The sequence below is a fragment of the Oncorhynchus tshawytscha genome, linkage group LG11 (assembly GCF_018296145.1).
Source record: "Oncorhynchus tshawytscha isolate Ot180627B linkage group LG11, Otsh_v2.0, whole genome shotgun sequence".
Lineage (NCBI taxonomy): Eukaryota > Metazoa > Chordata > Actinopteri > Salmoniformes > Salmonidae > Oncorhynchus > Oncorhynchus tshawytscha.
Genome location: NC_056439.1, coordinates 15,909,622 through 15,935,665, shown reverse-complemented (window position 1 = coordinate 15,935,665; position 26,044 = coordinate 15,909,622). Strand labels below are relative to the sequence as shown.

The 26,044-nt window shown below is 46.3% G+C and overlaps 1 protein-coding gene across 2 annotated transcripts in view; it reads left to right on the top strand.

The window, feature by feature from the left end:
- The window catches only part of efcab11 (EF-hand calcium binding domain 11), an 84,667-nt gene extending 63,435 nt beyond the window's left edge, over positions 1 to 21,232 (top strand). For both annotated transcript variants that reach the window (XM_024436850.1, XM_024436849.1), the window contains one exon: positions 20,388 to 21,232. In XM_024436850.1, the coding sequence (XP_024292618.1) occupies positions 20,388 to 20,469 (82 nt within the window). In that variant the 3' untranslated portion in view covers positions 20,470 to 21,232. The remainder of the gene's footprint in view (positions 1 to 20,387) is intronic.
- Positions 21,233 to 26,044: the final 4,812 nt, after the last annotated feature.

Below are 26,044 nucleotides of genomic sequence, written 5' to 3'. Positions count from 1 at the left end.
AACTTGCATAATTGGTGGCTGACTAAATACTTTTTTGCCCCACTATAATATTGTGGGAACACACAATTCAGTCCCATTCAAAATCCTATTTTCCTTAACCCCTAACCCTAAAACTAATTCTAGTGGTGTCACGTTCTGACCGTAGTTCTGTTATTTTATTATTTGTTTTAGTATGGTCAGGGCGTGAGTTGGGGTGGGCAGTCTATGTTTGTTTTTCTATGTTGGTTTTTGAGTTCGGCCTGGTATGGTTCTCAATCAGAGGCAGGTGTCGTTAGTTGTCTCTGATTGAGAATCATACTTAGGTAGCCTGGGTTTCACTTTTGGTTTGTGGGTGTTTGTTTCCATGTGAGTGTTTTGGCAACACAGTACTGTTTCGGTTTTGTAAATTCACGTTATTTTCTGTTTAGTTTTCTGAGTTTGAATTAAAAATCATCATGAACACTTAACAGCTACGCTTTGGTCCAATCCTTACTCCTCCTCAGACGAAGAGGAGAAAATCCGTAACAGAAACACCCACCACACAAGAGGACCAAGCAGCGTGGTAACGGGCAGCAGCGGCCGAAAACACAAGACTCCTGGACTTGGGAGGAGATTTTGGACGGCAAGGGACCCTGGGCACAAGAAGGGGAATATCGCCGCCCTAAAGCAGAGCTGGAGGCTAAGTCAGGTAGGAGACCTGAGTCAACTCCCCGTGCTTACCGGAGAGCTAGAGGGACTGGGCAGGCACAGTGTTATGCGGTGGAGCGCACGGTGTCCCCGGTGCGCGTGTATAACCCGGTGCGGTACATTCCAGCTCCTCTTATCAGCCGGGCTAGAGTGGGCATCGAGCCAGGTGCATGAAGCCGGCTCTACGCATCTGGTCTCCAGTGCGTCTCCTTGGGCCGGTGTACATGACACCAGCCTTACGCATGGTGTCCCCGGTTCGCCAGCACAGTCCAGTGCGGGCTATTCCACCTCGCCACACTGGCCTGGCTACGGGGAGCATTCAACCAGGTAAGGTTGGACAGTTTCTCAAGAGCTCCAGTGCGCCTGCACGGTCCGGTTTATCCGGTGCCACCTCCACACACCAGCCCTCCGGTGGCAGCCCCCCACACCAGGCTGTCTCTCCGTCTTCTCCCTACAGGTGCTCCCGCTGTCCAGCGCTGCCGGAGTCTCCCGCCTGCCCTGAGCCGCCGGAGTCTCCCGCCTGCCCTGAGCCGCCGGAGTCTCCCGTCCGTTCGGGACCCGTGGCGAGTGTCCCCAGTCCGAGGTCGCTCATAAGGGGCCATGGAGACGGTTGAGGAGGCGGACAAAAACAATGGTGAAGTGGGGTCCACGTCCCGCGCCAGAGCCGCCACCGCGGACAGAAGCCCACCCAGACCCTCCCCTATAGGTTCAGGTTTTGCGGCCGGAGTCCGCACCTTACCACGCTGCGCTTTGCCGATCCTTACTCCTCCTCAGACTAAGAGGAAATCCGTAACAAGTGGGGATTAATAGAATCTCCCCAGTTGGTAAAATGTTTGTTCTGGTGCCCACAAGTATAGTTAAACACATCCAGGAACACTGCTGAGAAAATGCATCCTATAACATTTTAACATAGAATAGCTAGATTATTTCAATCATTCAGCCTACAGTAGCTGCAAATGTGTGGTGTTCAATGTAGGCCTGCATTCCATGAGACTTTTGGGTAAAAAACATGCAGGGTTTGACATTAACCTGTTTTTCCACTTGTCCTTCTAACAAGTAGGTGACTGAAAATGTTGTTGTTTTAATGCAAGAAACCACTTTACAAAATAAAATGCATTATTATTCCCATACCATTTATTACAGAGAATCAGACAAATTATGCTCTCCTCTGCCTATTGTCTATTTAGGCTTAAATAAGCTGTCTCAAAATACAACACTGCCCCTTTAAAATAAATAAAAAGCTGTTTACCTGACTCATTAATCTACTCACAATACCCCATAATAAAAAGTGTTTTTTAGAAATTGTTGAAAATGTATTATAAATTTAAGAACTCACTAGCTAGCAAAGGACGGTTGAGGAGTGTACACACGTGTACACAAAATGTGTACACGTGGCTACATGCGCTTGTTTTGAGATCAAAGCGAGGTGCATCTACTCAGAACCGCTCATGCTGTGACCACAGTCCAGTTCAAAGTAAATGACACTGATCCATATATGGCAATGTTCTATTTGCATATAGGCCTACTGCAGCACTCATTTGTTTATGCCTCACCGGTCTGTGTAGAGTACGGACTGAGTAGTGCGTGTCAATGCAATAAAATCCTACTCTGTGTTCTACCTAGAACAACATCTCTTGCATAGTTAATTTTGTTTCAGTGTGTTGCATTGAAAGTGGCTAATATTGTGTTGATTCGACCACAATTGCCACAGTAAAGGGAAATGTGAATAGTGTTAACAGGGAAAACTCTAGAACAGTGGTCACTAACCTTTTCTGAGTCAAAATCACTTTCAAAATGCAAGCCGACATGACTTAAAAAATGTACGCCTATGCAACATTAACCAATTAAAAACTACTGTAGCAATGATAACAATGATAATGCATTGTTGTTCAGGCCATAGAAATGTATGGCTTATAAAGGTGTTGAATACAAAGTGTTGACAGTGCTGAGTAAGAAAAAAACAGCAGCACTTTGCTGTATTTGTAGACTCTCTCTCTCTAGTCATGGTTTTAAACATGTTGAAATCTCACAGTATTAACTTTGTTGTAGATTTCTTATGCCTGCTACGTTACTGCAGACACGGTAATCTGAGCTATCCGATTGGTCAGCGTTAGGCCTATAGTGCACTTGATTTTATCTCTGGGCCCGCCGGGGAAGGCAGAGTTTACCTTCATTCACATGAAATGGTTCAAAATGGCAACAGTTTGCCTACCCGGCGCACAAGGGTGCACCTACTGCTAACAGCCCATGACTGTAATGACCGACGCTGGAGATGAGAAGCAGGTACGGGGAGTAGAACATTTAATATGGAACAGACATCAAACAGGACAGAGACCGTATGCAAAGACAAGCGAACATTAATCCTGAAGCAGGGAACAGAGCTTGGGAACAGACAGATATAGGGGAGGTAATGACCCAGGTGATTGAGTCCAGGTGAGTCCAATAATCGCTGATGCAGGTGACGGGGTAAGGCAGGTGTGTGTACTGATGGTGGCAGGAGTGCGTAATGCTGGGGAGCCTGGCACCTTTGAGTGCCAGGGAGGGGGATTGGGAGCAGGACCAGGTGTGACAATGACAAATACATTTTAAAAAATGGAAGAAAAGGCTTTATTGTTTTGGGTTTGTTCAGAAATGTTTTGCGATCGACTAGGAATGCTTTGGAGATCGACCAGTCGGTTGGTGACCACTGTTCTCGAAAGTTGAGTGAAGTTCAATCTCGTGCTTCTCTCTGTGGGTTGATATTTCTGCTTGGCAGTCCCAGGGAGCTGCACGGACGCAGCTTAGAAGGAACATTGGTTCCAACCAAATGTGACAGACAGGCCTCCCTTGGGGTCTGTAGGGCCCAACGGAGAATAGGAAGGTCTTTCATCCTCCTGTGTGTGTGTGTGGGTGAAGATGAAGGCTTTTCATCCTTCAGACTGTGACGAAGGAAACGGTTTCAGCGAGGAGGCATAGAGATGTGTTTTAGGGTACAAAGAGAGTAACGTACCCCCCTTTCCTCTCATCCCCCATTCACTTCTTGGCTGTTTCAGAGTATATTTCTCATTTGATCAGAGGCTTGCCCCCACATTGATAGATTGTGGGTACCCATGGAGCTGTTTGTGTTAGCAGGAGCTGAACAACGTATGATGTGCACAGTGGCACCGGTCCCCTCTGATTGGAATAGAGAGAGTGAGAGTGTGTGCGTGTGTGCTTGCGAAAGTATTTCTTCACTGCTCAGTGATTTTGACTCTCTCCATCCCTCCTCTCTCACTTTGTATCTCCCTCCTTTGCCTCATCTTCTTTATGTGTGTGATTTGATGTCGTCGTCCTCCCCCACCCCCCCAGGTGAGTGAAATGAGTTAGTAATGGAGTCTGTGTGAGACCCAGGCGCCCCCCTGCCTCTCCCCAGACACATCCCAGGCAGGGGCCTGTCTCCTGGGCTAGAGAAAGCCGGGCAGCCCCCTTTTTAGAGCATGGCCTCCAGGGGTGGGTCATTTCACTGGCGGCAGGGGGCTGATTCCTCCTCTGCGTTCACATTACAGGGCCAGCAGTATCTCCCTACCCACCTTAGAGCGTACTCCTTTTGTGCACACGCACACACACACACACACACACACACAAACTGTTGCTACCCAGGCACATATCCCTCTATCCATCCCCACACCTTCCCTATCTTTTCTCCTAATCTGTGATGTCATATAAGGAAACAAAAGGTTTATACTTCCTGCCTTATTCTCATTTTAAGCAGGTATGGGATTACACACATACTGCAGACAGTGTGTTCAGAGATTACACTAAGTGCTACTGTATGTACTTTAATTAATTAATTATTTTTACTTCAGTTTATTTTAGTAACTACTTTCTTAACCAACAATGCAGTTAAGGGCGTGTAAGTAAACACCTGTTGTATTCGGCACGTGACAAATAACATTTGATTGGATTTGATATTCATCCCCCTTGGATTTTTTTCACATGTTGTTGTGTTGCAAAGTGGGGTTTAATATATTTCATTGGGATTTTTTGTCATTGTATCCCTCATTTAATCAAAGTATATTGAAAGCAGGTGCTTCCACACAGGTGTGGTTCCTGAGTTAATTAAGCAATTAACATCTCATTTTGCTTATGGTCATGTATAAAAATGCCCAGTTGCCCATTATTTTGGCTACCGTGGCTAGAAAAAGATATCTCAGTGACTTTGCAGTTCTCTGTCATTGGATTCTGGAGAGGTCGTTTTTGAGATCCATGTAGATCCGCAACAAAAAATCTCTGGTGGCTGGTTTGGAGATGATACAGTATAGCCTAATACAGAAGCATGTCTGTTCTACAAAATAAATTCCCAAATAAATGTATTCTCAAATATATTATTTTCTCTGTTACGCTGTGTGCACTGAACTGACATGCATGATTGTTGCTGACACCCTAATGTTCTGATGAAGGGAATTAAATATTTAAATATTAATAATTAAATATTCTATAATGAGCTCAACTCAAACACCGGTGTGTAGCCTACTGTACCTGCTGGCAAAGTATACTGAACAAAATTATAAACTTAATATGCAACAATTTCCAAGATTTTATTGAGTTACAGTTCATATAAGGAAATCAGTCAATTGAAATACATTTATTAGGCCCTAATCTATGGATTTCACATGACTGGGAACACGGATATGCATCTGTTGGTCACAGATACCTTAAAAAAAAGGTAGGGGTGTGGATCAGTAATCCAGTCAGTATCTGATGTGACCACCATTTGCCTCATGCAGCGCAACACCTCTCCTTCGATACAGAGTTGGTCAGGCTGTTGATTGTGGACTGTGGAATGCTGTCCCACTCTTCAATGGCAGTGCAATGTTGCTGGATATTGGCAAAAACTGGAACACGCTGTCATACACAAATCCAGAGCATCCCAAACATGCTCAATATGTGACATGTCTGGTGAGTATGCAGGCCATAAGAGAACTGGGACATTTTCAGCTTCCAGGAATTGTGTACAGATTCTTGCGACATGGGGCCGTGCATTATCATGCTGAAACATGAGGTGAAGGTGGAGGATGAATGGCACGACAATTGGCTTCAAGATCGCATCACAATATCTCTTTGCATTCAAATTGCTATCGATAACATGCAATTGTGTTTGTTGTCCATAGTTTATGCCTGCCCATACCATAACCCCTCCACCACCATGGGGCACTCTGTTCACAATGTTGACATAAGCAAACGGGTAACCAACACAACGCCATACACGTGGTCTGAGGCTGTGAGGCTGGTTGGAAGTACTGTCAAATTTTCTAAAATGACGACGGGGGCGGCTTATGGTAGAGAAATTAACATTCCAATTTTGGAAACAGCTCTGGTGGATGTTCCTCTAGTCAGCATGCCAATTGCATCCTCCTTCAAAAATTGATACATCTGTGATGTGTTGTGACAACTGCACATTTCAGTTGCCTTTTATTGTCCCCAGCACAAGGTGCACCTGTGTAATGATAATGCTGTTTAATCACCTTCTTGATATGCCACACCTGTCAGGTGGATGGATTATCTTGGCAAAAGAGAAATGCTCACTAACAGGGATGGAAAAACACATTTGTGTACAAAATTTGAGAGCAATAGGTATTTTGTGCATATGGAAAATGGGACCGACCGGCTCAATTCGGTCTTGTGTAGCAAAATTTCAGTTGGTGTTTTTTACATTGGATAAAAGTAGAGACTCAGAGCTAAAACATGGTATATCATTGTTCTTTGTCCACACCCATTCAACATCGTTCACACCCTCTTAAGCCTTAGCCCCACATCTTTAAGTATTCACATGTAAGGCAATGTGCTAAACAGAGAGTAAGGTAGTGTACTAAACAACCAATGATTTCAAGACTAAAGGCTGCTTTATACAACGTCTATCGGCATGTCTGTATACAGTCCATGACATCATGAACATTCTATTGTTGTTCGCAATCAAATTTGTCTTTATGAAAAAGTATAAACACAAAATGACAGGCTACATGACATCCGCAGCTTGGTGGTCCAAATAGCATAACATCAGTAAACCCATCCGTTTAAAAATGTATTTAGTATATGTCAATCTAGCAAACCAGGCAACTAAAAGCAACTTTCTAAACCATTTTTGGGGTTAGTTTCTAGCTTGCTTGCTAATGTTAAGTTAGCTGGCTAGCCAGTTCAAATAATGACAATAGCTGACAACATCTTAACTTTAGCTAATTTCTATTCATTATAACAGGAAAATAAACTCACAACAAGATCATTATTTAAAATAATATTTTTGTGAGGATCCCCATTAGCTGTTACAAAAGCAGCAGCTACTCTTCCTGGTGTCCCCACAAAACATGAAACATGACATAATACAGAACTTTCATAGACAAGGACAGAACTGCATCAATTTAAAAAGGCACACATAGCCTACATATCAATACATACACTCTAGGTGAAATAGGTGAGAGGCGTTGTGCTGTGAGGTGTTGCTTTTATCTGTTTTTTCAACCAGGTTTGCTGTTGAGATGGGAGTTCTGTGCAGTAATGGCTCTATATAATACTTTATGCTTTCTTGAATTTGTTCTGGATTTGGGGACTGTGAAAAGACCCCTGGTGGTATGTCTGGTGGGGTAAGTGTGTGTGTCAGAGCTGTGTGTAAGTTGACTATGCAAACAATGTTGAATTTAACACAATGTTTCTTATAAAAAGGAGAAGTGATGCAGTCAGTTTCTCGTCAACTCTTGGAGACTGGCATGTAGTGTTAATATTAACCTCTGATTACAATGAAGAGCAAGACGTGCCGCTCTGTTCTGGGCAAGCTGCAGCTTAACTAGATCTTTCCTTGCAGCACTCAACCACACGACTGGACAATAATCAAGATCAGACAAAACTACAGCCTGCAGGACTTGCTTTTTGGAGTATGGTGTCAAAAAAGCAGAGCATCTCTTAAATACTGACCTCTCCCCATCTTTACAATCAGTGAATATATATGTTTTGTCCATGACGGTTTACAATCTAAGGTAACACCAAGTAATTTAGTCTCCTCAACTTGTTCAAAAGCAACACCATTCATTACCAGATTCAGCTGAGGTCTAGAACATAGGAAATGGTTTGTACCAAATACAATGCTCTTAGTTTTAGAGATGTTCAGGACCAGTTTATTACTGGCCACCCATTCCAAAACCGACTGCAACTCTATTTAAGGGCTGCAGTGACTTCATTCACTGTGGTTTACTGATGCGTATATGATTGAATCATCAGCATACATGGACACACATGCTTCGTTTAATGCCAGTGACAGTTCATTGGTAAAAAATAGAAAAGAGTAGAGGCCCTAGAGAGCGGCCCTGCGGTACACCACACTTTACATGTTTGACATTAGAGAAGCTTCCATTAAATAAAACCCTCTGAGTTCTATTAGATTGCCATATCATGGATTCAGAGCTGAGGTTGAAAAGCCATAACACATACACTACCGTTCAAAGTTTGGGGTCACTTAGAAATGTCCTTGTTTTCCATGAAAACATGCATGAAATGAGTTGCAAAATGAATAGGAAACATAGTCAAGATGTTGACAAGGTTATAAATAATGATTTTTTTTATTGGCTCCAATTAAGCACCGTCCTCAGGGTATGGCATGGTGTTGCAAAATGGAGTGATAGCCTTCCTTCTTCAAGATCCCTTTTACCCTGTACAAAACTTGAACTTTACCACTACCAAAGCTCCCCCAGACCATCACATTGCCTCCACCATGTTTGACAGATGGCGTCAAGCACTCCTCCAGTATCTTTTTATTTTTTCAGTGTCTCAATGTTCTTCTTTGTGATACCGAACACCACGAACTTAGATTTGTCTGTCCGTAACGCTTTTTTTCCAATCTTCCTCTGCCCAGTGTCTGTTCTTTTGCCAATCTTAATCTTTTATTTTTATTGGCCAGTCTGAGATGGCTTTTTCTTTGCAACTCTGCCTAGAAGGCCAGCATCCCGGAGACGCCTCTTCACTGTTGACGTTGAGACTGGTGTTTTGTGGGTACTATTTAATGAAGCTGCCCGTTGAGGACTTGTGAGGTGTCTGTTTCTCAAACTACACACTCTAATGTACTTGTCCTTTTGCTCAGTTGTGCACCGGGGCCTCCCACTCCTCTTTCTATTCTTGTTAGAGACAGTTTGCGCTGTTCTGTGAAGTGAGTAGTACACAGCGTTGTACGAGATCTTCAGTTTCTTGGCAATTTCTCACATGGAATAGCCTTCATTTCTCAGAACAAGAATAGACTGAGCCATTTTGAGTCTGTAATCGAATCCACAAATGCTGATGCTCCAGATAGTCAACTAGTCTAAAGAAGGCCAATTTTATTGCTTCTTTAATCAGAATAACAGTTTTCATCCTTGCTAACATAATTGCAAAAGGGTTCTCTAATGATCAATTAGCTTTTTAAAATTATAAACTTGGATTAGCTAACACAACATGCCATTGGAACACAGCAGTGATGGTTGCTGATAATGGGCCTCTGTACGCCTATGTAGATATTGTTACGAATAAATGAGTGAGGAGGTGTGGAGTCAGGCGCAGAGAGCAAAAGATGTGGGAAAAACACGCTTTAATGTCCCGGAAACATAACATGAACCAAAAGTAGAAAAACAAATGATCAGAAATATAAACGGACAGCGTGAAACCCAAATACAAACAAAATACACTCAAACAACAAAACAGACTAACAAGCCCACGCGAAACAGAAGCGGGCTGAACAAACTATATATAACCCTACCCTAACAACCAAACAAGAAACAGGTGATACCAATCAGACAAAACCAAAGGAACACAGAACAACGGATCGGCGATAGCTAGTAGACCGGCGACGACAACTGCCGAGCGCCACCCGAACAAGAAGGGGAGTCACCTTCGGTAATATTCGTGACAGTACGCCGGCCTCTGGGACGACCTGGGGGCCGAGGCGCTGGGCGATCCGGACGGAGGCGATGGAACTCACTCAACATAGATGGATCTAGAATATCCCTCACCGGAACCCAGCACCTCTCCTCCGGACCGTACCCCTCCCAGTCAACGAGGTACTGCAAGCCCCTCACCCGGCGTCTCGAGTCCAGAATAGCTCGTATCTTGTACGCCGGGGACCCCTCGATGTCCAGAGGGGGCGAAGTAACCTCCGGAACCTCACCTTCCTGCATGGGACCAGCTACCACCGGCCTGAGAAGAGACACATGAAACGAGGGGTTAATACGATAATACGAAGGAAGTAATAATCGATAACAAACCTCGTTTATTCTCCTCAGGACTTTAAATGGCCCTATACACTGCGGACCCAGCTTTCGGCAGGGCAAGCGGAGGGGCAGGTTTCGGGTCGAGAGCCAGACCCTGTCCCCAGGTGCAAACACGGGGGCCTCACTGCGGTGACGGTCAGCGCTCTTCTTCTGCCTTATACTCGCTTGGCGTAATGACTCTTGGACAGCCCTCCAGGTCTCCTTAGAGCACTGCACCCACTCCTCCACCGCAGGAGCCTCAGTCTGGCTCTGATGCCACGGTGCCAGGACTGGCTGGTACCCCAACACGTACTCAAATGGTGACATGTTGGTAGAGGAGTGGCTTAGTGAGTTCTGGGCTATTTCTGCCCAGGGAATATATCTCGCCCACTCCCCTGGCCGGTCCTGGCAATACGACCGCAGAAACCTACCCACCTCCTGGTCCACTCTCTCCACCTGCCCATTACTCTCCGGGTGATACCCTGAGGTCAGGCTGCCCGAGACCCACAGATGTTCCATAAATGCCCTCCAAACACGGGAGATAAACTGGGGGCCCCGATCAGAAACTATATCCTCGGGCACCCCGTAGTGCCGGAAGACATGGGTGAAAAGAGCTTCCGCAGTCTGTAGGGCCGTAGGGAGACCGGGCAATGGGATAAGACGGCAGGACTTAGAGAACCGATCCACAACGACCAGGATCGTTGTGTTACCCTGAGAGGGGGGGGGAGGTCAGTAAGAAAATCCACCGATAGATGGGTGCACGGCCGTTGTGGAACGGGAAGAGGTTGTAATTTACCTCTTGGCAGGTGTCTAGGAGCCTTACTCTGGGTGCACACCGAACAGGAGGAAACATAGAATCGCACATCCCTCCTCAAAGTGGGCCACCAGTACTTCCTCTCAAGACCTCGCACTGTCCTAAAAATACCTGGGTGACCCGACGAGGGTAGACAATGAGCCCATCGAATCAATTGATCACGAACAGCCAGCGGCACGTACCTACGACCCTCCGGACACCCGCTCGATGTCCGCGTCCACATCCCATACTACTGGTGCCACCAGCTTAGCTGCCGGAATGATGGGAGTAGGATCGATGGACCTGTCCTCAGTGTCATAGAGTCTTGACAGCGCGTCGGCCTTAGTGTTGAGGGAACCTGGTCTATATGAGATAGTGAAATGAAATCTGGTGAAAAACATGGCCCACCTTGCCTGACGAGGATTCAGTCTCCTAGCTGATCGGATATACTCCAGGTTACGGTGGTCAGTCCAGATAAGGAAAGGGTGCTTAGCCCCCTCAAGCCAGTGTCTCCACACCTTCAGGGCCTTAACCATAGCCAACAACTCCCTATCCCCCACATCATAATTCCGCTCCACTGGCCCGAGTTTCTTCGAAAAAAATGCACAGGGGCGGAGCTTCGGTGGCGCACCCGAAAGCTGTGAGAGCACCGCTCCAACCCCAGCCTTGGATGCGTCCACCTCTACTATAAACGCCAAAGAAGGGTCCGGATGCGCCAACACCGGCGCCTCAGTAAACATCGCCTTCAACTTATGAAAAGCTCAGTTCGCCTCTGCTGACCACTGTAAACGCACCGGCCCCCCCTTCAGCAGTGAGGTAATAGGGGCAGCTACCTGACCAAAACCCCGGATAAACCTCCGGTAGTAATTGGCAAACCCCAAGAACCGCTGTACCTCCTTTACTGTGGTCGGAGTCGGCCAATTACGCACGGCCTTTACGCGGTCACCCTCCATTACCAACCCAGAGCTGGAAATGCGATAACCCAGGAAGGAACTGATTGTTTGGAAAACTCACATTTCTCCGCCTTCACATACAGGTCATGCTCCAGCAGTCGTCTAAGAACCTTGCGCACCAGAGATACATGCGCAGTGCATGTAGCGGAGTAGATCAAAATATCGTCAATATACACCACTACACCCTGTCCGTGCAGGTCTCTGAGAATCTCATCCACGAAGGATTGAAATATAGCTGGAGCATTCTTCAAACCGTATGGCATGACGAGGTACTCATAATGGCCAGAAGTAGTGCTAAATGCAGTTTTCCACTCATCTCCATCCCGAATACGCACCAGATTATAAGCACTCCTGAGATCCAGTTTAGTGAAGAACTGCGCTCCGTGAAATGATTCCACTGCCGTAGCAATGAGAGGTAGTGGGTAGCTAAAACCCACCGTGATGGAATTTAGACCTCTATAATCAATACACGGACGTAAACCACCATTTTTTTTCTTCACAAAAAAGAAACTCGAAGAGACAGGTGACATGGAGGGACGAATATACCCCTGTCCCAGAGCCTCGGTGTTATAAGTTTCCATAGCCACCGTCTCCTCCTGGGACAAAGGATACACATGACTCCTGGGGAGTGCAGCGTTACCCTGGAGGTTTATCACGCAATCCCCCTGCCTATGGGGTGGTAATTGGGTCGCCTTCTTTTTACTGAAAACGATAGCCAAATCGTTATACTCAGCTGGAATGCGCACAGTGGATACCTGGTCTGGACTCTCCACCGTTGTCGCACCGATGGAAACCCCTACACACCTGCCTGAACACTCATCAGACCACCCCTGTAGAGATCCCTGTTTCCACGAAATCGTAGGATTATGAATAGCTAGCCAGGGAATCCCCAGTACCACCGGAAACGCAGGTGAATCGATAAGGAACAAACTAATTCGCTCCTTGTGATTCCCCTGCATAATCATCTCCAACGAAACTGTGGCTTTCCTCACCAGCCCTGACCTTAATGGTCGACTATCTAAAGAGTGCACGGCAAAAGGGGGGTCTACTTTTACTAACGGAATCCTCAACCTCTGAGCGAGTCCGCGATCTATAAAGTTTCCAGCTGCGCCTGAATCTACCAGTGCCTTATGCTGGAGAGAAGGAGAATAATTAAGGAAACAAATTAATAGGAACATGTGACCAACAGGAAACTCTGGGAGAGTGTGGTGCTTACTCACCTGGGGTGACCGAGGAGTGTTCTGCCTGCCCTCTCGATTCCCAGATGAATTCCTCCAGCACTGACCAGACGTGTGCCCTCTCCGGCCACAACTGGTACAGGAGGAGCTTCCTCCTCCGATCTCCCTAGACGCGGTCCCTCCTAGCTCCATCGGGATAGGAGCAGGAGGGTCAGGAGGTAGAACTGACAGGACCCTTTCAGAACGTCCGCGAGCAGCTAGCAGATGGTCCAACCGGATCGACAGGTCTATCAGTCCATCCAGGCTAAGTGTAGTATCCCGACAGGCCAGCTCCCTACGGACGTCCTCTCTCAGGCTACATCTGTAATGGTCTATCAGGGCCCTGTCGTTCCACCCTGCTCCAGCGGCCAAGGTCCGGAACTCCAGCGCGAAGTCCTGCGCGCTCCTCGTCCCCTGTCTGAGATGGAACAATCTCTCACCCGCCGCTCGACCTTCTGGAGGGTGATCGAACACGGCCCTGAAACGGCGGGTGAACTCCGGGTAATTGTCCTTCGCTGAGTCGGGCCCGTTCCAGACCGCATTAGCCCACTCCAGGGCTCTACCGGTAAGGCATGTGATGAGAACCCACACTCTGTCCTCCTCCGAGGGAGCCGGCCGAACGGTGGCCAGGTAGAGGTCTAGTTGAAGCAGGAATCCCTGGCACCCCGTCGCTGCTCCATCGTACTCCCTCGGAGGCGTAATGCGCAGAGCACTGGAACCGGATCCAGATGGGGGAGATGGTAGAGTTGCTGGTGGGAGGGTCGGTGGGGTAGTAGGGAGACCATTCCTCTCCCAACGATCCATCCTTTCCATCATCTGATCCATCGCTGATCCTAGACGATGGAGGATAGACGTGTGATGAAGGACTCTCTCCTCCATAGTAGGAAGAGGAGTGGTTGCTGCTCCTGCTGACTCCATATCGTGGTGCGGGCTTCTGTTACGATAAATGAGTGAGGAGTTGTGGAGTCAGGCGCAGAGAGCAAAAGATGTGGGAAAAAACACGCTTTAATGTCCCGGAAACATAACATGAACCAAAAGTAGACAACAAATGATCAGAAATATAAACGGACAGCGTGAAACCCAAAATACAAACAAAATACACTCAAACAACAAAACAGACTAACAAGCCCGCACGAAACAGAAGCGGGCTGAACAAACTATATATAACCCTACCCTAACAACCAAACAAGAAACAGGTGATACCAATCAGACAAAACCAAAGGAACACAGAACAACGGATCGGCGATAGCTAGTAGACCGGCGACGACGACTGCCGAGCGCCACCCGAACAAGAAGGGGAGTCACCTTCGGTAATATTCGTGACAGATATTCCATTTTAAAAATCTGCCGTTTCCAGCTACAATAGTCATTTACAACATTAACAATGTCTACACTGTATTTCTGACCAATTTGATGTTATTTTAATGGGGGAAAAAATTGCTTTTCTTTCAGAAACAAGAACATGTCTATGATACCCCAAACTTTTGAACGGTAGTGTATGTTTTCGCAACAACTGGTTATCGTCAATAATATCAAAGGCTGCACTGAAATCTAGCCGTGCATTTCCCACAATCTTCTTGTTATCAATTTCTTTCAACCAATCATCATTAATTTGTGTCAGTGCAGTACATGTACATATAAGCATGCTGAAAGTCTGTTGTTCATTTGTTTACAGAGAAGTAGGATTGTACAGTTTGCTAAGATCTGGCAGCAAGCTGATAGGTCTGTTGTTAGAACCAGTAAAGGCCTCTTTACCACTCTTGGATAACGGAATGACTTTGGCTTCCCTCCAGGCCTGTTGACAAAGACTTTTCTCTATAGGCTCAGATTTAAGCTATGACAGATACGAGGGGCTACAGAGTCAGCTACCATTTTCAGTAGCTGTCAATGCCAGGAGGTTTGTCATTGTTGATCGATAGCAGTAATTGCCCCACCTTTCCCACACTTAACTTAACTTTTCTTTCATTGTTTTTTTTATTTCTATGCATGAGGATGATGGCTCACTGTTCGTTGTTGTCATTTGTTGCCTAAGTTTGCCCACTTTGCCAATGAAATAATCGTTAAAATAATTGGCAACATCAAAATGGTTTGATGAGTTGAATTTGTCTTTCTGTCCATAATTGCATATAAAGTACTCAATTTTTTTCCGGCATTCTTTATATTATTGATGTTGGCTTCATAATACAGTTTCTTATTCTTTTTGTTGAGTTTAGTCACATCATTTCTCAATTTGTAGTAAGCCAGTCAAATGTGCAGCCAGACTTATTAGCCACTCCTTTTGCCCCATCTCTTTCAACCATACAGTTTTTCAATTCCTCATCAATCCATTGAGCCTTAACAGTTCTAACAGTCAGTTTCTTAACATGTGCATGTTTATCAATACATGGAAGAAGGAATTTCATCAATTCATCAAGTGCAGCGTCTGGATGCTCCTTATTAATCACGTCAGACCCCAAAATATTTTTAACATCATCCACGTAAGACTCACAGCAAGATCTTTTGTATGATCTCTTATACACTATTTTAGGCCCAGCTTTTGGAAATTTTGGCTTTCCAGGATATAGCCACAATTGGACTTTGGTGCAGGTCATGTTGTTTGTCACATTACCATCTCTGGTAAACACACACTATATAAATTAAAATCACGTCTTATTTGTCACCTGCAGAAGGTATAAACGGTACAGGGAAATGGTTACTTGCATAGTGGAGTCTTTTGTTTCAACATGTAGCTAGCTAGCTAAACAATGAACCATAATCCCAACTCATAATGTTACTATCCTGTATGAATCTACAGGTGGCTAAAGCTAGCTAGCTATAACTAGAAATGCAAATGGCTCTGGGATACGAATAATATTACTACACAAATTATACACTTAACATTTGCTAGCAAGCCAGCCAGCTACCATTAGCGAGCTATCTAACAGTACGCTTTAACTTGCAATGAATTTGACTCTCTGACAAAATAGAAATGTATAATATCTGAAAATGTAGCTAGCTAGACTCTTTTACTTGTAGACATGGATGAACGCTTTTCGCCTCTATGTCACGGATGCCATGGTTGCCCTTAGTTTGAGGATGTAATCCGGAGATGTGTTTCTTGCAGTTCTTCGTGATATCTGTCAAAAAAGCTGCGTTAGAAAGGATTAGCTACACATACTGAGCAGCTCATGTTATAGACAGAAGCGTACTACATGCCAGACGAATCCAAACTCATCTCGGCATTATCTCAGCCAAACATGGCTAACGGAAAGGTTCCAGACTTTTCCCATGTCTAAACCAACTAGGCTCGTATTTTTTAAACTATTATTCGTATTTACAGATAACATACACGTTTGTTATTAAGGCACATGAAAGTTCTGGGATCTTTTATTTCAGCTCATGGGATCAACACTTTACATGTTGCGTTTATATTTTTGTTCAGTGTAATTCAAAGCTTATACTTTAACATTCAGGATGTAACTTTCCAGTGCTTTCCAATGTGCAACATTTCTTAATGCAATCTAGGCAAAACAATTTTGGCCTTTGTTAAAAAGGCCTCCTACAATTGTGTGTATGGCATTGTTTTAAAAATGAATTTACAACCTGAGTTTCAAGCATGGTTTAGGGGCAGCTGCTCTTAAAGGGGGCAATGGCTTCTTAAAAGGGCAATGATATACTTTGTTATATTATAGAACCCCCCCCCCAATTGAACATGCGGGAGGCCGCTTTTCCACCATCATAAAAAAGCACCAAATGATGGAATTTCTCATGGAACAATGGTGTCGCATCCTTCCAATAGAGTTCCAGACACTTAGAATCAATGCCAATGTGCATTGGACCTGTTAGGACTAGGGATGGACAATATATCAGTGAACATATCGGAATCGGACGATATTAGCCAAAAATGGCAACATTGGCATCGGCCTAATGTCTAGTTTAACACCGATGTGCAAAACCGATGTCAAAGCTGACGTGCATACCTATATAACGTAGGTAGGTGACATAATGATGCCATGTAAAATGTAGCGCTACATGTGCAACAACGCATTACAAACCTAGCCCACAATGTCTGCTGTGTGGATCGAGCAGTCAACAAGTCGAGCAGTCATTTGAAAGAGTAAGACCATTTCAGCGAGACAACTCAAAGGTGAACTCCATTAATGCCAAGATAATGGAATTCATGCCCTTGACAATCAACCGTTCTCTTTCGTGGGTGATGTTGGCTTTCGCTGACTGGTCGAGCACAGGTACACACTACCAAGTGCTTTATTTTTCAGATGTTGCCCTACCGGAGTTACACAGTAATAGTGTCACTGATATTAGCTTCACGACTGACATTTGGACCAGCGATATCAGCCCCATGAGCATGCTGAGTCTGACAGCACAGTGGGCACAGTCATCGAGGATTTTGTACTGAGGAAAGTCGTACTGCATGCTCATGAATGTGCTGGTTGTCATTCTGCTGCTGCCATTTCAAGTGCATCACTAATTAAGACACTTTATTTTGGTGTTTCCTTTATTTTGGCAGTTACTGACTGACTAGGTTGGAACCCTGGGCTCCTGCACGCCATAAGTCTGTGGGTCTTTGTGTGCTTGCTTGTGTGTGTGTTGCGATGCACAGGCAGAAACTGGGGCAGATGCTCTCATGAGAGCATCAATATCCCGATTGGGGTTCCACACACACACAGCTGCCACACACTGATAATGTAATTAGGTATGAATGGATCCGTCTGGTGTAACCAGTTGTAATGGACTGAATGAACAGTCAACTACTGAGCAGTCTTTCTTTCTCTCTCTTTTTCTTTGTAGACAGTGTTGGACCACTGTGTCCGCTCTATTCAACATTGACGGAGTTTAAACTGTTTTTTGGGGGGGGGGGTGCTCTCTTTTTATGCACATGGTGTGTTTGTGTGCTTTGTGTGTGTGTGTGTGTGAGCTTTGTGTGCGCGATCAGTGTGTGTCTTTAGAGCAGGGATGGCCAACTCCAGTCCCCGGGGGGCTGACTGGTGTCACAAGTTTGCCCCAACTAACACACCTGACTCCAATAATCAACAAAACACGATCTTTGGTTTAGAATGCAATTAGTTTGATCTGCTGTGTTTGCTCGGGTTGGGGGGAAAAGTGAGACACCACTCCAGCCCCAACGACTGGAGTTGCCCATCCTGTTTTAGAGCAATGAGAATACTGTGATTAATGCTCCTGGGCCTCCGGTGCATGCTGATGATGTCATAGCCTGCTTGTTCCACTGGCCCCTGGGAGTTGCTGTCTTTCTCCCCTTGTGGAAGCTGACGGCAGTGAGTGAGTGAGACATATTCAGCCCCTCCCACAGGCCCAGGTTCATACCACTTAGAGCAGGGATGGTATCAAGCTGGAAGTCCTCCAGGAGCTGCTCTACAGGGTCTGTCAGGTGGGTCTCCTCTCCCCTATCCCTCTGGCACTTAGTTGATCACTTAATGTCACTGGTTGGCTAGGGAGTTCACACACCTGGTTTCACTAATTAAAAGGAAAGTATGAAAAGCAGCAGACTGTTGCCCTCTAGGAGTTGACTTTCACATCACCTTTTTCATCTCACTATCTTCAACTCTCCCTCCCCATCCCACTCTTTCACCACATTTCTCTCCACCCCCCGCCCTTCTCTCTATCTCCTTCCAACTCTGTTTCCCCTCTCCATCCAGCCCCCTTTCTCCCTTCCCTTTCCATCCCCCTCTCTCTGACCCACTATCAGTCTGTGTTTGACAGCCTGAGCAGTAATGGTAATTTCATAGCTGTCAGTACAACACAGGGTTTCAAGAACGGTCAGTGTCAGGCCTTAATTAGACTGTCAACACACACACACACACACACACCATTCCAAATGTGTGATTATATACACACTAATCACGTCTTAATGGTACATTCTTGATTGTGGTCGTAGCTTCTGTCAGTTTAAATGTCACTGTGTAAGTGGTTTGTTTAAATGACACACTCATATATATACACACACACACACTCATACCCAAACACACAAGCAGCACGCAGGCATTAAGTCATGATCGTCTTCCATCTAATGCTACATAAAGTGGTCTCTTAGTGTTGTTATCCGGGCTCACCCTCATCATCTTTGTCTATCAGTATCCGCTGTTTTGTCTTCTCTTTCCATAGCAATCTCTCTCTTTCTCTCGCTGTCTTTCCATATCACTTTCTCTCTCTCCTTCTCTCTCTCTCTTTGTCACTTTTTCTTATCGTCTTTCTTGCTCTCCCGCAGGGATTCAGAGAGTCTTTACTAAACCATAGTAGACAGTTCTAGACACTCTTAGCAGAGCTTAGAGGGCTTGAGGGAAACGAGTGGGTGAAGAGGGATGCGCAGCGTTTCCAAAAGCTCTGTCCTGGAGACCCCAGGTGGTGCACGTTTAGTTGTTTTTGCCCTAGCTCCCACACACCAGATTAAAATAATCAACTCCTCACTAATCCGCTGTGTAGTGGAGTGCTTGGGGGAAAACCTAAATGTGCATCCCCTGGGGTCCCCAGAACAGAGTTTGGGAAACCCTGTATTCACAGAGTAGCTGTTTCAGGTGTACAGTAGGTCCACCAGGTAAAGAGGTATTTCGGGAAATGACGCAGCAGGTGAGGTGCGACAGGTGCCTAGGAGGACAGGCCTCCACTACATCCCTGGTGGTGGGAGGGTGCGGTGGAGGAGTGATAAATGGGCTGTGAATGGGGGTGTCACACTATCTAACCCTCATCTACAATACAGATAGACCCCCTGCAGTCGAGTCCAAATTGGATCCTCACAGTGCTCTCATTTAGAGCGCCCGTTAGAGCTTTGGTTAGTAGAGCGAGACGATGAGACACAGGAAGGAGGAGGAAGTGTGATTTTCCACTGGCTGGCTGTTTAATGCTGCTCTAATTCTCCTTCCCGTTGATCCTCATCTCCACACAGCTGCTGTGTTTACACGCACACTCTGCACAGCCAAGGAATGGAGAGATCACACACAGAGAGAGCGGGAGAGAAGGTGTGTGTGGCAGAGCGACATGGAGGAGAGAGAGAGCGCCAGGGAGGGGATGAGAGATGTGAAGAACGAAATAGAGCGAGAGTCAGGTCTATTGTACTGTAATTTCTCCATTGACATGATTCAATTTGCTGTAGCGACTTCTTCATACACTGGCTCTGGAGTGGAGTGGCTCATCCTCTAGTGTGATAGTGCGTGTATGTCTGTGTGTGTTTGTGCTCATGCAGTTTGTGTGTTTGTACAGTGCGCGTGTGTTTCAATGTGTTTGTAGAACTGCTATTTTATGAATATAGAACAGAGTAATAGAGCCATTGTAAAACACCTACAGCCTGTGGTGCTAGGAGCCAGTGTGCCAGCGCTTGGCTGTAACGTGGCTGACTAGCTGTGCTCTCCAGGGGTAGAGAATAAAAACCAACTTTGGACAACTGGCTGCTTCTTACCACAGAGACGTATGCTTCTTCTCTCCTCTCCTCCTTCTATCCTCCTCTTTTCTCCCCTCATCTCCTCTCCCATCTCCTCCCCGCCCCTCTCCTCCTCTTCTCTAACTGTGTTATTTGTCTCTCTTACAGGCTGGCAGACCAGGATAGTGATGGCCACGTGAGCTTCAGAGACTTTGAGTGTGTCATCAGCTATGGACAGGCCAACAGCTAACTGAGAGTGGATACTCAGTTCCTCTCTCCTCCTTGGACTGGACAGTTTCGTTCTGGCCAACATCTAATAAAAATCAACAATGGAACAACTTGTGCAGAATGCATTTTGGAACCCACTGTTGACTTGCTTTTGTGCCACCTCTGCTACTTTGACAGAGAACCAGTGACCCAGCCACCTCTGTCTCCCTTTTTACCCCCCTCCTCTCTCTCTCTCTCTCTCTCTCTCTCTCACTCACTCACTCACTCACTCAACCCCATTAAGCAGGTCCCATCCCATAATCCCCTGCTCTCCCAAATGCACTTCCACCTGAGAGAGAGGGGGAGGGAGAGAGATAGAGAGGGGAGAAGAGAAGGGATGAAGGGGTAGGTTGCATCCAAATGGAATATTACCCTTGCTAGTAATAATATAGGATTTTTAATCAGGCAGGGCTCCAGGACAGCCCTAGCTGCGCCTCCATAGCTTCTCTGTATTATAAAGCCCCGGTGAACAGGGTCATATTCATTAGTGCACAAAGTAGTAAAACACATTGCAACACAACATTAAAAAAATAACTTATTTGACATGTTCAGGTAGTCCCTCCCAGGTTTCAGTACATTTGGTGCCTGATGAACAGGACCCAGGGCTGCTGCTCCAGAGGGGATTTGCCAGCGCTATTCTTGTTCCCGCCAATTACAGGACTGTAAATACAATGTTTGTGTTCTGGAGAGATTTATGACGACGGCACTCCCGTCTGAATAAAGATTAATTTGTTTTTGTAATCAAAGTACCCGAGTATTGGATCTGTGTGACGCAGAGAGACACAAGTGCACACACGGCATACAAATGCATACACACACAGTCAAAGGGACACACACACACAGTCAAAGGGACACACACACACACAGTCAAAAGCTTACATGCACACTCATATGAACACACAAACATTGTTGTTTAAACACAAACAGTCTCACACACTTGAAAACAAACACACTCACAAGTCTCTCTCTAACACACACACACACACACTCAATTACTCTCACTCACACACATTTGTTTGTTTCATGTATCCATCAAAGAGGACTCGGGGGGGCTGCGAAATAAGGAAATGGACTTGAAGGGAAATATAATCAAGCAGTTGTTTAATCAAATAGAGTAATTGTCTAATCCTGCCTCAGTCTCATCTTGAGGAAGCAGCGGTAGCGGCATCCGATACGTACTGGGACAAGACACTTTAATCCACTCTCTTACTGGATTAAACCAATCCTCCCATTCATTCTACACAACATCGGGTTACGGAGAGAGAGAGAAAGAGTGAGGACGGAGAGAGGGAGGGGGATAAAGAGAAGCTATGAGGTAGAGAAGGAGAATGGAACTGATACAGAGACATGAACAAGGAGAGAGGAACCGATCTAGCGAAAGAAATGGGGATAAAGAGAAAAAGAGGCAGAGATGATAGTAGCAGAGGTTTGGCATGGGTGGGAGGCACGGAAGGATGCATGCTGGTCTATTGTGCTGCTGTTGCAGGACACTGACTTGGCTGAAACCACAGCACAGACAGGCTCTGTCTGGCTGGGTTAGGGGTCTTTTGTATATTTTTATTTGGCCATTCCTCAAACTCTTTCCATCCATCCCTCTCTCCTCTTGTCTACTGCCCATGCCAACCCACTGTTGGAGAAACTGGTGCTTTGTGCTGTTTTCTGTGCTTTTCCCATCCAACAGAACCTGTTAGCCTAGCCTAGACACCAACAACCAAACAGCAGGCCAAACACATTTCAGCTGGGCTCAAGGCCAGGCCAGGGAGGTGGGGCTCTAAAGTGGGACAAAAGTGGTTACATATGTGACAGTATTTTTGCTGTGTGACCTGGAGTTTTATTTTGGGAGCACCAGTGTGACTGAAAAACCCATTTAAAAAAAGGAGAACTGGTCTATTCAGCTTGATAAATGTCCATTGGGGTGGGGTGGGGGGTAGGAAGTCTGGGTGGCAGGAAGGGACAGGGGGAGCAGGTAGCTGAGTAGTGGTGTCTTCAGCCGCCTGATGGTCTTGGGGTAGAAGCTATTGGCCAGTCTTAGTTTTAGCCATGATGCTCCTGTCCTGCCCGCGTCTGAGGGATGGAAGTGGGGAGAACAGGCCGTGGCTCGGGTGGCTGAGGTCCCTGATGATCTTCTTGGCCTTCCTGTGACAACTGGTGTTGTATGTGTCCTGGAGGACAGGCAGTCTGCACCCCCAATGGCGCGTTCGGCTGTGCATACCACTCTCTGTATTGCCTTGTGGTCAGCGGTGTTAAAGTAGCCAAACCAGGCTGATGCAGCCCACCAGTATGCGCTCGATGGTGATCCGGTAGAACACTGAGGGCTCTCGGGACAGGCCAAATTTCGTCAGCCTCCTGATGTTGAGTCGCTGTCGATGTTGAGGGCCCGACGTCCACAGGTGGGGGTTGTGCTTACAGCCCAACACCGTGCAGGACGTTTGGCATTTGCCAGAGAACACCAAGATTGGCAAATTCGCCACTGGCGCCCTGTGCTCTTCACAGATGAAAGCAGGTTCACACTGAGCACATGTGACAGACGTGACAGAGTCTGGAGACGCCGTGGAGAACGTTCTGCTACCTGCAACATCCTCCAGCATGACCGGTTTGGCGGTGGGTCAGTCATGGTGTGGGGTGGCATTTCTTTGGGGGGCCGCACAGCCCTCCATGTGCTCGCCAGAGGTAGCCTGACTGCCATTAGGTACCGAGATGAGATCCTCAGACCTCTTGTGAGACCAAATGCTGGTGCGGTTGGCCCTGGGTTCCTCCTAATGCAAGACAATGCTAGACCTCATGTGGCTGGAGTGTGTCAGCAGTTCCTGCAAGAGGAAGGCATTGATGCTATGGACTAGCCCGCCCATTCCCCAGACCTGAATCCAATTGAGGACATCCGGGACATCATGTCTCGTTCCATCCACCAACGCCACGTTGCGCCACAGACTGTCCAGGAGTTGGCGGATGCTTTAGTCCAGGTCTGGGAGGAGATCCCTCAGGAGACCATCCGCCACCTCATCAGGAGCATGCCCAGGCGTTGTAGGGAGGTCATACAGGCACGTGGAGGCCACACACACTACTGATCCTCATTTTGACTTGTTTTAAGGACATTACATCAAAGTTGGATCAGCCTGTAGTGTGGTTTTCCACTTTAATTTTGAGTGTGACTCCAAATCCAGACCTCCATGGGTTGATACATTTGATTTCCATTGATAATTTTTGTGTGATTTTGTTGTCAGCACATTCAACTATGTAAAGTATTTAATAAGAATATTTCATTCATTCAGATCTAGGACGTGTTATTTTAGTGTTCCCTTTATTTTTTTGAGCAGTGTATGTGCTCAATGTAGGCTATATGTCTATGTCAATCAATTGAACAAAATCAAATTTTCTGGTGCGCCTACATTTTTGTACTTTTCTAAGTTAGGACCACCAATCCTAGCAGTGTTTTTTTGGTTTGTTCAGAGACCTGGCTGTGGGTTTTGTTTTTGAATGGAGAATTTAAAATTGTAGATGTGTTGCCTGAATGCGAATAAGCGAAGTCCATTTAATCTAGTGGCTGATTTAAAACATTATACACTTGTTAAATATGTTCTAATGTTATGTTATAGTAGTGTCTATGTGAGCCGCACACGTTCTTGTTGCGTCTCTAGCTCCATTTGATTCTCTTCCCAGCCAATGTTCCCTCCCTACCTACAGTATCAATAGTCACACTGCTTTTGCTGCCGTAAAACCACATGCTCTAAATAAATCTATCCGATGAGTCAGCATGTTGGGCTAACACAAGCCACGACACAGAGAGGGAGGGAGAGAAATACATGAATGTATGCTACTAATTGGCTGATTGGCTCTGATTGGTCGTACTTCCTGTGTGTGTGTGTCTGTGTGTACAACACAGTAAGCTATGTAAAGTCCCTGGAGGTGTTGAGATGAATCAGCAGTTTGGCCCACTTGCACTTGACCCAAGCTGCGCTCTCTCTCTACACACACTCAGAGGGAGGTGAACAGTCACGTACGCACAAAATGCACATATGAATACTCTCAAGAACTAACACAATACACACTCTTTCGTCTTTCCTTTTTTCCTTTTAAACACACAGAAAACTACTCTCGTACACTCGTACATGCACACTGACAATGTGCTGTACAGAAGAATTCTCAGTTGGTAACACACACGTACTCCCTCACACTTGTACTGTGTGTTGTTGCGGTGTTCCTCTCTATAGGGCCCCTAAATGGAGCCATCGCTCCTGTCTGTCAGTGGTGTACCCTACCATCCATGTACTCTTCTCTTTCGCTCTCTCCCACCATCCGAATGTAAATGAGGCCTGGGAGAGGAGCGGCGCGAGGGACAACTAGGAGGGGACGGGGACGGGGGACGGGGAGCAGGAGAGAACGGGGAGAGGACGAGATCTCATTAATCAGCTGTGACAGATACAAATGAGGGACCTTGCTCTCTCTACCTGCTAGCTGCTACGGTGTCACTGCTACTCTCTTGCTCTCCTTCTCTGCCCTCCACTCTACATATTCCTTGCTACATAGAATTGCATCCCAAATGGCACCCTGTTCTTTATACAGTATAATGCCGCACTGCTTATGACCAGAGCCCTGAAGGCCCTGGTCAAAAGTAGTGCACTATATTGCCATTAGCGTGCAATGTGGGATGCAGACAGTGTCACTGTTATTCTCTCCCTCTCTTTACCTGTACCTGCCCTACCGGCTAGCTGCTACACAGTGTCACTGTTATTCTCTCCCTCTCTTTCTCTCTCTACCTGTACCTGCCCTACCGGCTAGCTGCTACACAGTGTCACTGTTATTCTCTCCCTCTCTTTCTCTCTCTACCTGTACCTGCCCTACCGGCTAGCTGCTACACAGTGTCACTGTTATTCTCTCCCTCTCATTCTCTCTCTACCTGTACCTGCCCTACCGGCTAGCTGCTACACAGTGTCACTGTTATTCTCTCCCTCTCTTTCTCTCTCTCTACCTGTATCTACCTGTATCTGCCCTACCGGCTAGCTGCTACAGAGTGTCACTGTTATTCTCTCTTTCTCTCTCTACCTGTATCTGCCCTACCGGCTAGCTGCTACACAGTGTCACTGTTATTCTCTCTCTCTTTCTCTCTCTACCTTTACCTGCCCTACTGGCTAGCTGCTACACAGTGTCACTGTTATTCTCTCCCTCTCTTTCTCTCTCTACCTGTATCTACCTGTATCTGCCCTACCGGCTAGCTGCTACACAGTGTCACTGTTATTCTCTCTCTACCTGTATCTGCCCTACCGGCTAGCTGCTACACAGTGTCACTGTTATTCTCTCTCTACCTGTACCTGCCCTACCGGCTAGCTGCTACACAGTGTCACTGTTATTCTCTCTCTACCTGTATCTGCCCTACCGGCTAGCTGCTACACAGTGTCACTGTTATTCTCTCCCTCTCTTTCTCTCTCTACCTGTATCTACCTGTATCTGCCCTACCGGCTGCTACACAGTGTCACTGTTATTCTCTCTCTACCTGTATCTGCCCTACCGGCTAGCTGCTACACAGTGTCACTGTTATTCTCTCTCTACCTGTACCTGCCCTA